At 30.6% G+C, this 16,848-nt stretch overlaps 1 protein-coding gene across 9 annotated transcripts in view; it reads right to left on the bottom strand.

Moving 5' to 3' along the window:
- Positions 1-16,848, bottom strand: part of LOC106462773 (protein PRRC2C-like) — an 88,546-nt gene that overhangs the window by 1,731 nt on the left and 69,967 nt on the right. For 7 of the 9 annotated variants that reach the window (XM_013922725.2, XM_013922730.2, XM_013922728.2 and 4 more), the window contains 6 exons: positions 12,041-12,157; positions 10,336-10,542; positions 6,323-6,534; positions 5,924-6,203; positions 4,293-4,619; positions 53-874 (listed from right to left, as the gene is read on the bottom strand). In XM_013922725.2, the coding sequence (XP_013778179.1) occupies positions 53-874; positions 4,293-4,619; positions 5,924-6,203; positions 6,323-6,534; positions 10,336-10,542; positions 12,041-12,157 (1,965 nt within the window). The remainder of the gene's footprint in view (positions 1-52; positions 875-4,292; positions 4,620-5,923; positions 6,204-6,322; positions 6,535-10,335; positions 10,543-12,040; positions 12,158-16,848) is intronic. The other 2 variants (XM_013922726.2, XM_022390106.1) reach the window with 2 other exon arrangements.

Genomic DNA, 16,848 nt, shown 5'->3' with positions numbered 1-16,848 from the left:
TTTAACTTCTTCAACAGCAAAATTTTTAAATGGTGAGAGTAAAAGGACCTACCTGATTCCGTACACCAACTTTGGTCTGAGACTGAAGATGAACAGCAGGAGCCATGTGGCTAGCTGGACGTTGAATTGGACTTGGATAACAAGAAGCAGTTCCAGGATTAGTGGATGGTGAACTGTTGCGGACAGGAAATACCACAGGTGGTCGAACCACTGGTGCAGAAGTTGGGCCAAACTTTTGCTGGTTAAACGAGTATGGAGCTTGTCTGGTCTGTGTTGCTCCATAGTGAGAAGGTTCATTCATAATCGATGCCCCAAGTCTCACTCCACTATTAATCCCTGTGGCTCCTGGTTGATTAAGAACTTTATTTGGATGCAAGGTGGCAGCCCCTGCAGCAGAGACTGGAGTGTTTCCAGGAAACATGCCACACAGAGACACTGAAACTGTGTCTAAAGTGGGAGAGTGGGAGCTAGACCGTAATGGAGATGATGATTCAGCTCCTGAAGTCATATTGTTCACTAAAGTTCCTTTGAACTGGTGGCCTCCAAACCCTCGGAAATTCTGGCTAACAGCAGAGGACGATGAAATCATTCCGAGTGTTGCCTGTGATCCAAAACTCTGCAAGCCAGGAAACTGAGCCTGTTGCTGAAGAGAGGACCCTGGATTGGCAGTTCCTGGCTGCTGATAAAAGCTGGGTCCTGCCTGAGCCTGAGGAGTAGATGAATAATAAGAAGTGGCTGGGCCAGCCTGAACAGGCTGTAGACCTAGTCCAGTAGGGGGTGCCCTGGCTTGGACTAGTTGTGATCCAAGTAGATGAGAAGCCTGAAGGTTTTGCTGGGCATTAACATTAAGAACCTGTTGAAGAGAAGAACACATCTACTCTCATTAGATATTCTGATTTGAACTCAATAGCTTCCATTACAATTTACAAACCAGGAAAAAAAAGTTGAAAAAATTAATTTTATCTTTCACAAATTCTTTGTCAACACCTTTTTGAGCTTCACAATTTTTTTCCCTAGAATCTCACATGCAGCTTGTAAAATATTAATACAATGTAATATAAAACTGCTGACTTTTTGTAAAACCGTAAATGCACATTACACAAACTAAATCAAAACGAAAACATTTATGTTTGCAAAGATCCTCAACTCACTATTTCCTCAACTGGAATATACACACACACACACACGATTCATATATATATATATATATTAAAACAAGTCAGTCACATACATTTAAAAGAACATTACTCTTTGAACACAAAGGTTGAATTTACTCAATTAAATTTCACAGCGAGCAGATCTTTGAAATTAGGAATTTATGAAAAATTTAGGTATATCTAAAGTTACAGTAATTTGATACCTGCATGATGTTTCTAGTACAAATTATGTATTTGGTACATTACAAGATATAGTTCTGTTATAATACAGTGGCACAATCATTCTGTCTGCGAGACTTATTTACTAGATACTAAATATGCAAATAAACGTTTCTATTTTTATACTCGCAACTTAGATCAAAATTCTCATTTGCACTTTTAAAAGCTTCCAAAATAACATGCAATTACAAACTTTAATTCCTACAGTATTATACATTTACTGTGTGAATATATTCATGAGATCTAATGTGCTTTTATGTTTTTTTAATATACTTTTCTTTCACGTTTTATATTTTTGAAGCCATTTGTTAAAAATGAAAATTTTGCATTTAAAAAATGTACCAGTGACAGTAACTATATTGGTCAATATCTGAATATTATATTCTACAGGTGGACACAAAAATGGCCATGTACAATGGCATACAATTCATACAGATGATTTGCTGAATACATTTTACAAAAAGTTAGTTTTATCTAACATTCAAAAACTCTGATAATGGAGTGAACAAGAAAGTTTTAAACAGGAAATTATTTCCATTTAGCTAGTTTTTAAAAGACAGCAGTTTATTTTGAGTTTGATGAAATCTCAAACACTTACTTCCATATATATAAGGTAAGTATCTCAATACCTTTTCCACATTACTACAGATAATCATCACACAAAAAGTCCTTACTATAGAAGTGAAGTTTCTATATTTATAGTTAAAGGAGGCACATAACATTAGATATTTTTACCACATCACTGAACTTGTTTCATTTGACAAATATTTTCACAAAGTAAGGTATCACTTTTTTTTTTTAAAAACACACAAGTTAGATGAGCAAAAAAGTAGCACAAAATATAGCCTGGAACACTATATTTAAAACTTGTAGAACACACACAAAGTATACTTTAATAAAGTTAGTAAAAATCTATTCAAACTTAAATCAACAGAAACATACAAAGGTCATGAGTTTAACTTGCTACTGGATAGTAAAGTGCATTTTTCTAATACAAAATCCTAAAATTATAAAAACTACTTTAAGTATACTTTACTAGTACTGTAGTTATAATACAAATTTGAAACAATCTAAAATAGTGGTTCTCAAACTAGATTATTTTTAAGCTTGTGGGATCTATAAACTATGATACTGATTTCTGTAAGTATGCAACCTTTCCACAGACCACCTGAAGGGAGGCCATGTACCACAGATTGAGAACCACTGACTTAATATATACAGACAAAATCTACTGTTTTCTCGAATATTTTTAGACTATTCCTGACTTCATTAAATCTTTAAAGCAAATGTTTCAAACATTTTTTAATTAGTGTCATAAAATTTAAGGTTACAGTTCCATGATTTGTCATCTACTTTACATAAACATTTACAACTGAAAACAGTTTAAGTTCATAATGATACTACTGAATTTCATATACTAAGTGGATTGTTTAACCCTATAAACATGAGTCTTTAAAGTATTCGGGCAGCAAACTCTTTCTTTTTATCCTAGATATGAAGCAGTAAGGTAAGACTTTAGTGAGCTCAAAATTTCATATTCTTTAAAACCCAAATACAGCTTAGTTACTTAGCTTGATTAATGATAAGGCTTAGCAACCTACAGCAAACGAGTACAAAGGTTGTAACTAGAAGAAATAATTGTTTGTTTTACTTCTTTATTTAGATGTTTGAGGAAAAATATGTTTAAGAACTTATTTTAAAATAGCAATAATCTATACATATATAATGTATAATAATTGAAATGTGACTGTATTTTACAAAATAATAGTCTTCTAAAACACAGCCAAGACGAGTTACTCTATACAGACCAAAGGTCAGTTTTATGTTATTGGATACAGTGGCATGAGTGCATGTGTGCCACATCATTGTAACTTCTGTATTGTTAGCCAGGCATGGCTGAAAGGTCAATATAATAAAAATAATAAATATATAATGTTATGAAATTTAGCCTTTTATTCTAAACATTTGTTTTCATGTTATAATTTGTGTTCATTCTAGAATGAAAGAAGCATAATTTAATTTTTTTTTGTAATTTTTTTTATGGTGGTTGTGAGATTGGTTAAATCTACCTGAAAATAATAGATAAAATATAAAGTTTTCATTAAGAAATACTTGATAACTATCTTGACATTATAAAGATTTTGCATGTGAAATTTCAAAATTTTCTGATGCATAAAAGTATTTTTAATCATAAAATGATTATTACTTTGCATGATAAATAGGCAAGAAAAAATATACACGAGAAAAACATTGCTTTATGAAGCTTGATACTTAATAAAAAATTTTTATATTTTACGTATGAAACCATTGTGATATTTACTGATAATCTGCCAAATTATGTTAATGGTGGCTACAAATTACACAATGCACCTCTCCCTTATGTAAAGTTTAAAAGATTGTCCTAAGTTTGATGTAATTGGGTTAAAAAACCAGGTAATATCAGTAGCATCTCTATGGTCTGAAAAGATTTAAATGATATTGGAGTTACTAAATACTCATCATGCGCTACCAAAGATTTACAAGCACCTTCATAAACAAAAATTATACAGTTTCTAAATCAAAATCCATTCACATCATCAATAGTTCAAGAGTAATATATTATATTTAAACAAGTATAAAGAGGGAGGATTTAAAGAAATAAAATATTCCAAAATATTATTACGACTATAAAAAATAAAACAGGCCATGGTATTAATGATTTTAAAAATGTTAACATATTTAAAAACAATATTTTAACCAAAAATACTATTAGGACACAAAACAAAATTAGTAAGAAATATTAGCAAACTGCAGCTAGAAATCAACCGTTTGAAATGTACATAAAAATGAACAATTCGCACACTATTGCATAACACTTTGGTGATTCTGTAAAGGTTTCACTTCACAGATCCATATACAATCAGCAAAGTTTGGTACCTGATTTGAATTCACATGCTGACTCTGGTATGGTGGTTGAACTCTGAACTGGTTTGAGGAATAAAGGTCTCCAGTTTGATGGGCACCAGGTGGTGCTGGTGTCTGCATAAAGACACTTTGTTGACCAAATGCACTTGAAAGCTGTGGCCCTGGGGCTGCTTGATGAGATAAACCATAATTTCCTAAAGCTGCTGCAGGATATCCATGAGTTGGTTGAGTGAACTGAGCCATGGCTGCTGCTGCTGCCACCGCCACTGCCCGTGACTGCTGGCTGAGCACTTGAGAACTATCCATCTGTAAAGGTTGATATAATCCTGTCTGGGGAAGCTGTAAAAGGAAAAACAGATTTAACAGGTATTAATCAAAACAATGAAAACTTCTTACAATGCAGGTTCTTACAACAAGCTTTACAATACAATATCACAATATATTAAACACAAACTATCCTATCTAAGAACCATACAATTTTTCACTATAAATAAAAAAACTTTTCAAATTTTCACTAATTATTTGAATATTTTTGACTATCAAAAATTGTATCATTTCACTTGAAGACTAAGTTAATCTACATAATCAGAATTCTTTGACAAAGTACTATTTACTACCAGAAAAAAAGTAATTCTAATTTCTTATTTTTTAAATAAGAATCAAAGCATACTAAACTTAAATAATGTAATCCACATGATCTTTAAACATTATGACTACTGTCCTCACAATCCTAATTCTATCCCTATCTCATTTGTTCAAAAGTATATTTTTTTTTATCATTTCCATTAATACTGTTTGTGGATGAGTCATGACAAAAAGAAAAAGCCATTGATCAAGGATAATGGGAGTTTGCATATTAACTATGTATACAGGTTTGATCATCTTGACCACCTTTGTAAACATGAAACAATAAATACTGTACCTCTGAATTTACTAGGTGTATCTTCATGAAATCTGGCATACTTTTGGTAAACATTACAAGTATGTTTCACACAAAAAATCAACTCTTAAAAAAGTATTTTTACTAAAGATTTGTGTATGAATTTACTTTGAGTCAGTCAGAGTGAAATATGGTTTTCATGCTAAGAATAAAAAGGCTCCATCTTAGTTTTCACATTTGTACAACTTCTAGAATTACCTAAATGTATATCAGTTTTGTTTTTTGTAAAACTTTGCACTGTACCTCTTATTTTCTCTACCATAACACTAAATTTAGGAAAATAACCTATGGTAAAATTACCAAAATATGAAATAAACCAAAAATACTTTTTTTCTATGATGACTGCAGGTAGTAACAATTAAAATTATTGATTCTAAACAGCCTCAGGTTTCTAACAGTTTCACATTTGCTTTTATTTAATTCTTTTGTTTTATGGCTCTTTGAAACATATCTAACTAGGAAAACAAATCAATGCATCATGTGATTAAGAGAGATGCAGATTAAGAACTTATTTAAATATTTGCTTTTGAAATAATTAAGAATTTAAAACTCAGATAAATTTGAATTAACAAGTTTAAGTTTTGAATGTAATTCTTTAAAAAGGTCATGACACATATTTTGACCCAAGTATATCCATATGGTTCACTAATATATTCTTTTATCAGCAGTGTGTGTGTTAACCTGGACTCAATTTCAAACTTACCTGTTGAGAAGAATTGAAGAGCACAGTTGGTGGGCTTGGGATGGCAGGTATTCCAGCCACTTGGACAGAGCTAGCTAGTCCTGCTATAGTTCTGATGCTGGCCATGGCAGTCTCTAACCCACTGATGGGTGGAGGACTGGCAACAACAGCAGAAGGCTGACTAGCCAACTGGGGTTGAATCTGCTGTGGTTTAACTTTACAAACATTACTCAAGTCACAGCTTAGAGCAGTCTTACTTGACACGGGAACAGATGGACTCTGCTGTAATGGAGAGCTAGATCTGCAATGAGAAACTATGATCAGTTCTAGGTACAGAACTTACTAAAAATATCTGATATTGGTAATATAAGGTTTTATCTCTAATAATAAAAAAATTTTGTTCACATTTAATATTTGTACCTGAATGCTATTTTCACAGTTTCAATTGTGGCATTAGGATTATCTCTAGGCTGACATTTGTCTACACTTGATGTAAATGACTGCTCTACTGAGCCGGAGATGGAAGCAAAGCTGGAGGAGGTATTTACTGAAGATATGTCATCTGAACACGGAGTGTTTGCCGAAGGAGTATGTTCTAGTAATGTGGGCAATGGTGGCACTACCTCCCAAACCTAAAATAATGGAAATAAGACACAATCAATATTGGTTTCAAAACCAAAATGTAACAAAATTCTCTCTATATAAAAGAACAAATTGTTCTGATACTATTAAATACACTAATTGCATATAGGTAGTCAAATAAGCACTATAAAACAATAATAAAATTACTATAAACATTTTCAAAAATGAGACTTAAAAATTAAAAAAATAGTTTTTCATTAGTAGTCCTTGTTGTCATCATTAACTCATAACAGGAAAATGTCTATGGCCATAGCTCCCAAAAGCATTAGGGATATTTCATGTATCAGACAAGATCCAAATGCAGATGTCAAACTGTGCAAGAACTACAGAGAAACGGTTAACAGTTAGGAGTTGCTTGCTTCAACCCACATCTTAACTCGAACTGCTTTCACTGTCTGTAGCCAGCTGTGGGAAGGCAGTTACTCTTAATATATAGATATAGCCTTAAAATAGAAATAAACCACTCTAAATTTAAACAATGTAAAACTTCCAATCTCTTTGATGTTATAAGATGTACAAGAAGGTAAATCACCACCACAACAACAACAAACAAACAAAAAAAAAACGATATTCTTGTAGTAGAAACAGACCACCCTAAAAATTAAGATTTTTCAACCTCCACCCTTTGATCTAATAATTACAAAGTGATGTTAAACAAAACTTTAAACCCCCATCCTCCTCCCTTACTCTTAAAAAGTTTGTTCATGTATAAAGTGGATGAACTGAGACAAGCCCAACTTCCTAAAGTTGGTCTTTGCTCCCATTTCAATCCAAAACAGATTAATTTTGAGAATTTCTGTAAAAATGTAGATTATGCTTTTGACAGATTTATTAACATTTTAAAATTTATAATAAAATTATTTGAATTAATCCCTTCCCTCCTAACACGTTAAAGAGCACATGTCATGACCATTGAAGGGGTATTTTCAAAATTTTATTAAATAACTTTAACATTACTGATATAAATTGAATTGACATCAAAATGTAGTTTATAATTTAAATTTTATTATTTGTTTTAATTTCTTATTTTAAAAAGGAAATATCAAAAGAAAAATGCAAAATATACATTTTTGTTTGTCACAAAGCATCTATTGTCTTATTGCTCAATTTAAATTTTACTAATGCCTACCATACAACATGTACAGTGGTTAACGAATTAGAAACTCAAACTTGAGATATAGAAAAACTAGAATATAAAATAAGAACCTCCCACCCTGATTTCCTGAGATGTCAATATATTTAGCCAATCTAGTAGACTGGCTCCTCCCACTACATTCTTTTGAAACCTCTAGTCCCACCTACTTCTTTTGATTAAGTGTTTACTACCAATAGAAAGAGCAGTTGCCTGTGTATGTAAGTCAGAGTTGTTTGTTGAAGCCTACAAAAATTAATATCTCTTCACCCTCAACTCGGGAGAATAAACAAGGCTTAGCATGTACGACCCACAAGCACAAAATCACCTAACACTAAGTGCTCAAAATCTTTGTTGTTGTTTTTTAAGTATTTTTCATATATTCTTCTAAGTTTTAATAAAAACAACTAAAATTTAAGCATTTCTGAATAAGTAGTATTTATTAGTTGATGAATAAGCTTACTGAAGAGGAAATAAAATTTTATAACCATATACACAAATAATATCTGTCTATACAGCATACCATTAAGTTCCAAATATCTCAGAGGGATAATCAATACTTAAACACTTGCAATGTTTATTAGATTGGCTCTGAATGTTTTCACAGATTCAAAGTACAATCTTATTACTCTGGGGAATTCTGACTGTAAACACTGTAGGATATACAAGCTGATAAATTCTGCATCGTGTTCTCAGAGCAGTGGTCAAGTCTGCTTATTTCTTATGATGTCATGTAAACAGTCTAATAACACAAGTGGTGATTTGTTGCTTTATTTTCAGAAATTTCTACTTCAGTTTTTGATAGTAAAATAAGCACAGAAAATAAATGTGAAATGTTTTGTAGTTCAAACTCTCACAACTTTTCATTATACTTTGATGATTTGGGAAATTAAAAAGGTTTATATTTATATCTTATATGCAAGTTTATATCTTAATTTAAAATTCATTTTGCACTCTCACTAGCGAACAATTTAGTGAAAATACTTTATTGGAAAAAACTGATTTTTTGTATACAAATGTCATGTAATGTATACTAAAAGTCTGCCAAATTTTGTGAAGATACACTTATTGTATTCAAAGTTATAGTATTAAAACTACAGAAGGCACCAAATGTTTACGAGGTTGGTCCCTTGGACTGAGCCCATTGTGAGAGAGTCAAATGATACAATTGTTTGTAGTTTAATGGGCTATCTGTGCTCTGCCCACCATGGGTATCAAAATCCAGTTTCTAATGTTATTTAGACATTTGTATTTTGAAGGTTTTTCTTTTGCTTAAATAGAGCAGCCAAGGTTAACAAGTTAGTGACTTATTAGTATTATACACAAGTGTTAAAACTGTCATTTAACATTACAAAAAAATACTAAATGTTAAGATACATCTTTATGAGTCACATTTCATAAGAAAGTTGCAAATAACTATCAAACAGAATTTTGAGTCAATAGACAATATTAAAAAAAAATTAGTATCAAAACATGAGTATTACTTTCAATACTTTTACTATTAAACCAAACTATTATAATATCAATGATATACAAGATAAAAGGTTTGTTAGATTTCATACAAAACTACAAGAATCCAGATAGTCCCCACCATCCACTGCCAACTCTGTCAGACTAAATAGTGGGATATTTTTGTGGTAATGAGATGCAAGCCACAGTCCAGTGAACAATGCACTGGAAAACTTTTGGCCTATTTAAACATGAATTGAGGGCTTAATTGTACACTTACAGTTGTATTCTACAGGTGGTTGTCTAAATTCAAGTACAGAGGCCCATTACTACCTAAACTAAGTGAGGGATATGAAAAACCTTACACAATTTTTAAATTTGTATTGCATACAAGACCTTTACCAGTTTTACCAAACAACTCAGTATTTCTTTTAATCTTTATGCCTATAATTGTGTTAAAAGTCTGTTCTTAGTTTCTCTCAGAAATCTTGTTTTAATCTAAAACTGACCAATTTAATTCCAGTATTAGTTTTGGCTTAAATGTAAATTCTGCTTAATTCTATGTATTTTACATTAATACATACAAAATTATAGCCCTAAATATATATTTTTTGTTCTGTAATTAAATTCTTTGAGAATATAAAATTATTCAAAATTCCACCTATCTGGATAATACTTCTATTTCATGAATCATTAGGCCTATTGATGAAAGTTGCAGAGGCATTTTCAATATTACTATTGGAATGAAATTGTGTTACAATAATGCTTGTCTAAAAATATAACAATTGGCATAAATATTGAACATAATATTCCCTTCATGATAAAAGTATTTATTTTCTGAAATAAATAAGATAATATTAAAAACACCAATGAAGCTCAGATACAACACGTGTGGTCTATAGAACAGCATGTGAACAGATGAAATCAGAGCAATAAAATAGCTTTGTCACAGTGGTATTTATTTTAATAAACCATTACTCAAAATTTGTATAGCTGTAAAAATGTTTGATCATTATTATAATTTATACTTTGAAAAATTTCAAATCTGAAATACCAAATAATGATAACGAGTTTCTCATTTCTACATCATTACTTTTCCTTCAAAGTTGTAACTAATCAAAACCTTTCTACATTATCAAATGGAAAGGTTAAGCTTCTTTTAATAAACAAAATTGCTAATATTTTAGTGTTTTAATTCCTTGCTATTCACCTTTTTCACAGACGCTATTTTCATATTTAGTTCATCAGTGGAAGGAGAAATGGGAGACTGAACACAGCCACTGCTAACAGAGACTGGAATAGCATGTCCAACAGTTGTACTTTTATTAATGGCAGTGTTTGTTGGTTTTCCTTCTGTTAAGCGGGTAAGTTCTGAATCAAAAGAGAAGTCCAGTTTCATATCTGTTCCATCTTCTGCCTGTAGTAATAAAAACCTAGTGTTATCAAAAATATATATAATCTTAACAACAATGGGATAGAACTTGTTCATAGTTTGAAATATTTTATCTTCAGTACTCTGGATGTAATAAGAACCATTAATTTAAAATACACATAAAGCAAGTATTGGTTATAAAACACATTTTAACATATGTATGGAAAAAATACTTTTATTGTTAAGAGTGATGCTTTATAACCTTGTGTTATTGTTGATCAAACTGAACTAACACGTTTTGTTATTCTCACATTTCTGAGTATAACTATTAGGGAATAAAAAGTGCCAAGCAGGTTTTTATTGTGTGAAATGTGATCTATACAACCTTAGAAAACCAAAATTAAGATTTTCACAAATCTTCATGACAATTTTCAAGGATCCAAATTTAGAATACTTGTACACTATTATGAGGTCCATAACTATATATCCATATAAATAAAGCTTAAATTTCTTAATCCTTTTTTTTTTTTAAACTAAGATGTCACAAATGCATCTTTACACTGACTACATAAATGTATAGTAAATTGCTGCAAATATTGTTTTGTAACACAGTGGCTAGAAAATATCCTAGTAACACGCAAGTTTATTATATAATGTTTATATTTTGAAGAAATAAAATTGTAAATATACTCCATACTATCAAAAATCATCAGATTAAGCTTCATATTCAACACTTCGAACACCTTCAAAACTACAGTCATTTTAAATCTCAACCAAAATAAATCTGTTGCAATGTTCCTGGTTTCTGTTCTATTAATAATTCAAGTATGTTAACAACAGCAGCAAGTGCTTCGTAGTATCATTAGTTAGTACTTAAAAGAGTAGATCCAAATTTAGTGTCTACAAAAAATACAGTAACTTTAATTGTAATGTGACAAATAGATGAGGTCTACTTGCCAAGTATGGCCAGAAGATAATCATTTAAATGTCAAATTTCTATGGCATACCTGTCCCCCTGTCTGCAGCTGTTTAAGTCACTGCAGCAGATCTATTGGTATGCTAATTCTTTTAATATTATTCGAGCATACAGATCAAACATTTATTCTAACAAGTGATAAATTAACAAAGAAAAGTTAATTACACATTCAAGTAAATTGTTTTTATGTTACTAAAACTGACAAGTTTAATCATGTAAACCATGTTAGTTATTTACAGTCACAAGAAAATACTATTCTTAAAATTTAGTGGTTACATGTTAGATTAAAATTTAGCAAAGGTTTATTAAAATTAATATAATTACCAATTTTGTAAATAAATTAGGCAAATTGGCAAAGCTTTCACTTTGACTTGATGTTTTTTTCACCCCCCCCCAAAAACCACCACTACCATCTAAGAGACTTCAAGCTTACACAATAGATTAAATGCATGCTTTATATAAACGAAGAAGAATTTGGCATTTTGTTGGAAGCTTTAATAGTATTTTTGTGAATTTCAAATACTTTAATATCACAGATAAAAATCACTGATCCACAGTCTAGCTTACCTTAACACAAGTTACAGCTAGTGAGAGAGATTTGTTTTGTTCTGCCTCCAACCCCTCCTTTGTTTCTAATAAACTACTGCCAACTGTCATTAAGGGTGCACTTTCAGAAGTAGCTTCCTGCACAAACACAATCCAATCCTCATTTACGGTTGATGTACATACATATATATATTTTAAACAACTTATAGACAAGAGGGCCACTCAGATACACAAAGAAATCATCAACATCATTGGATTGGCTCTTAGATATTCATCACAGAAGTCCTCTACACAAACATTATGATAGTTCAAATGCATTTAACCTCCACATGGTAAATTCAACAAAAAATAACTTATGTGTAAACATTTTATGTCCTAGTAACTTTGACATTAAAACTCTCCCATTGCTGAAGTTTGTCAAGCATGACTTTCGTTGTAAAGTTCTAGTTTTTATTAAAGGTACAGATTTTGTTTTTCTATTTTGTGGAGTACAATTTCTGTTCTTAAAAAACCTTTTAAACACTATTTCAGAGGGTTATTCCATAAGGCACAAGGTTCCGACAAGTAACAGTAAAAAAAAATAATAAAAAGTTGTTTCAACTGTAATGGAACACCAGAAATAGTCTATTGCCACTTCCTTGTTTTATCCATGTTTATCAACTCTTCTATATGTCCATTTGAACAACTGTCCCTACTTTACACCAACTTTTCCCCTTAATGGGAGCACCATGTTTAACCATGTTAGAACCAGTACATGAACCTGTCATCCAAAACATTTTGATGCAGTACTACCAAATTTCAAAATGTATAAAACATTTCTAAACATATCAGTTTTTCTCTGAATAAAATACCCAAATAATTTATATATGTAATGCAATAACTTATCTAAAATAGAATTGTAAATTATGAAAGAAAAAAAAAAAGATTTTTGCAACTTTGTATATGCATACAGTTTTTTCTTCTAAGTTTACTTATGGTTGCTAGCTTTAGTCTTTGATAACAGAAAATTGTATTCCAATGCAAATCCAAATGTGAACATGTTTGTGGACTTTGTAAACTTGTAGAAGCCTAGATTATAATTTTTTTTTTATCTGAAATTTTCTCTATCACTTGTACACTTCATAAAAGTGGACATATATCTAATCTGTCACTATATATTCATGTGAACCACATTTGAGATAGTACAAAAATGAAATAAAAATTAGCATTAAAGAAATTTACAAGTCAAATTAAAATACAATTGTTTTTTTAATATACAAACAACTGATTGTTTTGAAGCTGTGTTTATTTATGAAGTTTGTAAAGGTATGAACATCAAAGCAATGGAAAGAACTGTTAGCAGTGATGATTGTGAAATGGGTGGGTGCCTTATTGTAACAAAATGCATTATAACTTTCCAAAACAACTTTCAGGCCAGTTCTAGGCTTCAGAATATTTTATAGTGTGAACTAATCATTTACTTCTGCCTGATGCTTCATTAGTTATATTTGTTTAAGTTCTCCAAGTTGACTTATAGCCAAAATGTAAGCTTAACAAGGGAACTTGGGCAATAACAAAACAAAAATCAGGCTTTACTAACTTATTCCAGTAATGCATCTACAAACAAAAATTACAAACTACATATATTTTAACAAAAACACACATTATAGTTTTAGCATAAAACTTGTATTATGAAATTGAATCCAAGTAGCTCAACCAAGAAAGATAGGATTACATTTCAGTCTTTATGCTAAGTCAATATCCCCATTTGGTTATATATCAAAGTGTTAAAACCTATTGTATTGTACATTTATAATAAAAGGGGACCTGTATGATCCATCTTGGGTGTCTCACCCATAAAACCAAAGCAAACTAAACTGTGTGTGTGTATATAAACTCAAAGCCAGCCCTTCACATTCAAATACTTAGTCTTTCTTTAAACAACTCCTACAATACTAAAATTTATATTTGTCCTTCCTAGTCCTATCATTCTCACTATTAAGTATGAAAAAATATGATGCAGATACTATCAAATTATTTAGTAATCTTATACCCCTCAATCATATCCCCTTTAACTTTTTTCTTAAGAAAAAGAACAATTTCAGCAATCTTAAGCTATTCTCGTTTGACAACCTGTCCATCCTAAACACAGTACTCCAAATGTGGTCTAACAAGTGAACTATACAATGAAATTAAAAACTCTTTAGACTTGTATCCAATATTTCTGTAGATACAAAATCCTATTTGTTCTGCCAGTAGCAACAACACACTGCTTGGATGGTTTAAGACACTCAACAACCAGAACATAAATAACCCCCCTTTCTTCCAGAATGCAATTTATTTACTTAAAAGCCATCTGCCATTTATTTGTCCAACTCACAACTCAATTAAAAAAGTTCTAAATACACACACACACAAACCTTTTATGTGGAACCTTGTCAAATGCTTTCTGAAAATCTGGATACACCAAATCTATACCCCTACCCTCATCTACATAAGCAGTAACCTTTTAAATGAATGTCAAGAAATTTGAAAAGCAAGATGTTCCCTTAGTGAAACCATGTTCACTATACAATAAAATTCTAAACTTTGTTAAATGACTTTGCAAAGCATCTTTTATCAGACTTTCCAAAACTTTTCTTAACTACTTTTACAGCCCTTTGGGAAACATCGTTTTTGTATGTAACATGGTATATTGAATGCAGCAATGCTTCAAATTAGACGTTTGTGAGGTCAAAATACTAAGTCTATAGTTTTATATGAATTAAAAACTCAAATTACCAATATTGATATACTATAATATAAAATAATGTCTTATCTCTTCTATTTGCCAGGATATTATTCATGTAATAAATCAAACATTGGCACCAGCTCACCTCTACATTTTTGGAAACACTCCCTTATACACACTTAGTTCTATGTATGACATGAATAACCAATTGGAAGCTCAGAATGTCCCCCTAGTGGCTTTCTCAGCCATTTTAACAGGCTTAGACATCATTTAATTTTTTTAACCAATATTTCAAGGATGTAGGGTGTGTCTTTAGTCTGCTCAGAATTTTATATTCTTTTGGACTAAAATACATCTTAGTTACAAAGCTTGATAAATTAGTGGAATTATATGGTACTAATATAGTAACTTATGAATTTTTTGTTTTTCAAATGTATATATAAAATATAAACAAATTATTTTGTTTCATATCCTCCATGTGCAAATTTTTTAAAAGCTTAGCAACCTACATCAAGCAGCAACTGAGTACAATGGTCATAACTAGAATAGATAATTGTTTGCATTACTTCATTATTCACTGTTCTATGTCTTAAGAAAAATAAGTTTAAGAACTTATTTCAAAATAGCAATATATATATAATGTATAATAATTGAAATGTGACTATTTTACCAAAAACACAGCCAAGACAAGTTACTTTGTACAGACCAAGGTCAATTTTATGTTATTGGATACAGTAACATGAATGTATGTATGCCACGTCATTATAACTTCTGTATTGTTAGCAAGGAATGGCTGATAGGTCAACATAATAATAAATATATATATAAATGTATAATGTTATGAGATGTAAAGCTATTTAGTCTAAACATCTGTTTTTGTGTTATAATTTGTGTTCATTCTAGAATGAAAGGGGCAAAATTTACATTTATTTCCTAATTTTTTTATGGTGGTTACAAGATCGGTCAAGTCTACTGAATTCAAACAAAGATTCATTACCAAAAATAACAGATAAAACAAAGTATTTTCTTAAGACACATTTGATAACTATCTGGACATTATAAAAGATTTTGCATGTGAAATGTTTAAAATTTTTGATGCATAAAAGTATTTTTAATCTTAAAATTAAATTTACTTTGCATGTTAGGCAACACGTGAAAAGAAAAAAAAGGCACTAGGAGAACATCGCTTTACAAACCTTAAAACTTAAAAAAAAATTGATATTTTGCATATTAAAGCATTATAATGTTTACTGATAAATGTGCCAAGTTTTGATATCATTCACTTACTAATTTTGAAAGTTATTGTATGAAAACAATAATAAGCACAAAATGGTTACAATGTTGGTCCCAGGTACTGAGCCCGTGCTGTAACGGATACAGGCTCGTATATTCTATACGACCTTCTAACCACCACGAGGGCCTACATATCTCAAAGAATTTAATATATCTTTACAAAATTTGACAGGCTTTTAGTAAATATTACAATGTACACAAGAATTCAGATTTTCTAATTAAGAATTTTTACTCAATATTTATCCTTCAATATAATATATGTAGTCAGAGTTTTTAGTTTGATTACAAGGTGATTTATGATAAGATTAAGAATACTTATTAATTTTAAGGTTAAGTTTAATTAGCATAAGCTCAAACTGCTAAATGGGTATTTGTTTTCAGTACAACTATCTTATCTTGGATTTTCTCTTTCCTAACTCTATATGCATTTGGTCAATTTGACTGACCTTGTACCACCAAATTGCCTTTTTTCTATATAGAATGACTGCAAATTGTAACATAAAACAAGTATTTTCTTGTTTGAAGTTGTAAATAATTCAGTAAACATGTAGCTCAAGATACTGTATTGAATGGCATACACATGAGTTACTTGTGAGTATACCCCATGAAAAAATTTTATTATATTATGTTTTCCAAATTAAATTTCAAATTTCTATATTTTAGTTTCTTAAAACTGTTCCACCAGGGTACAGTACATTAAATAATTTCTATGTATTTGAAGAATGCATACAAGAACACAGAATAACAACATACTCAAAGTAAATAATGTCCAATAATTATTATAATTTAATTGGTTTTCTAACTAAGGCACAAGTGACTTAAAATA

Source organism: Limulus polyphemus, unplaced genomic scaffold (genome assembly GCF_000517525.1).
Source record: "Limulus polyphemus unplaced genomic scaffold, Limulus_polyphemus-2.1.2 Scaffold1245, whole genome shotgun sequence".
NCBI lineage: Eukaryota > Metazoa > Arthropoda > Merostomata > Xiphosura > Limulidae > Limulus > Limulus polyphemus.
The sequence above is the reverse complement of the archived record's forward strand: the minus strand, read 5'-3'. Positions and strand labels throughout refer to the sequence as shown.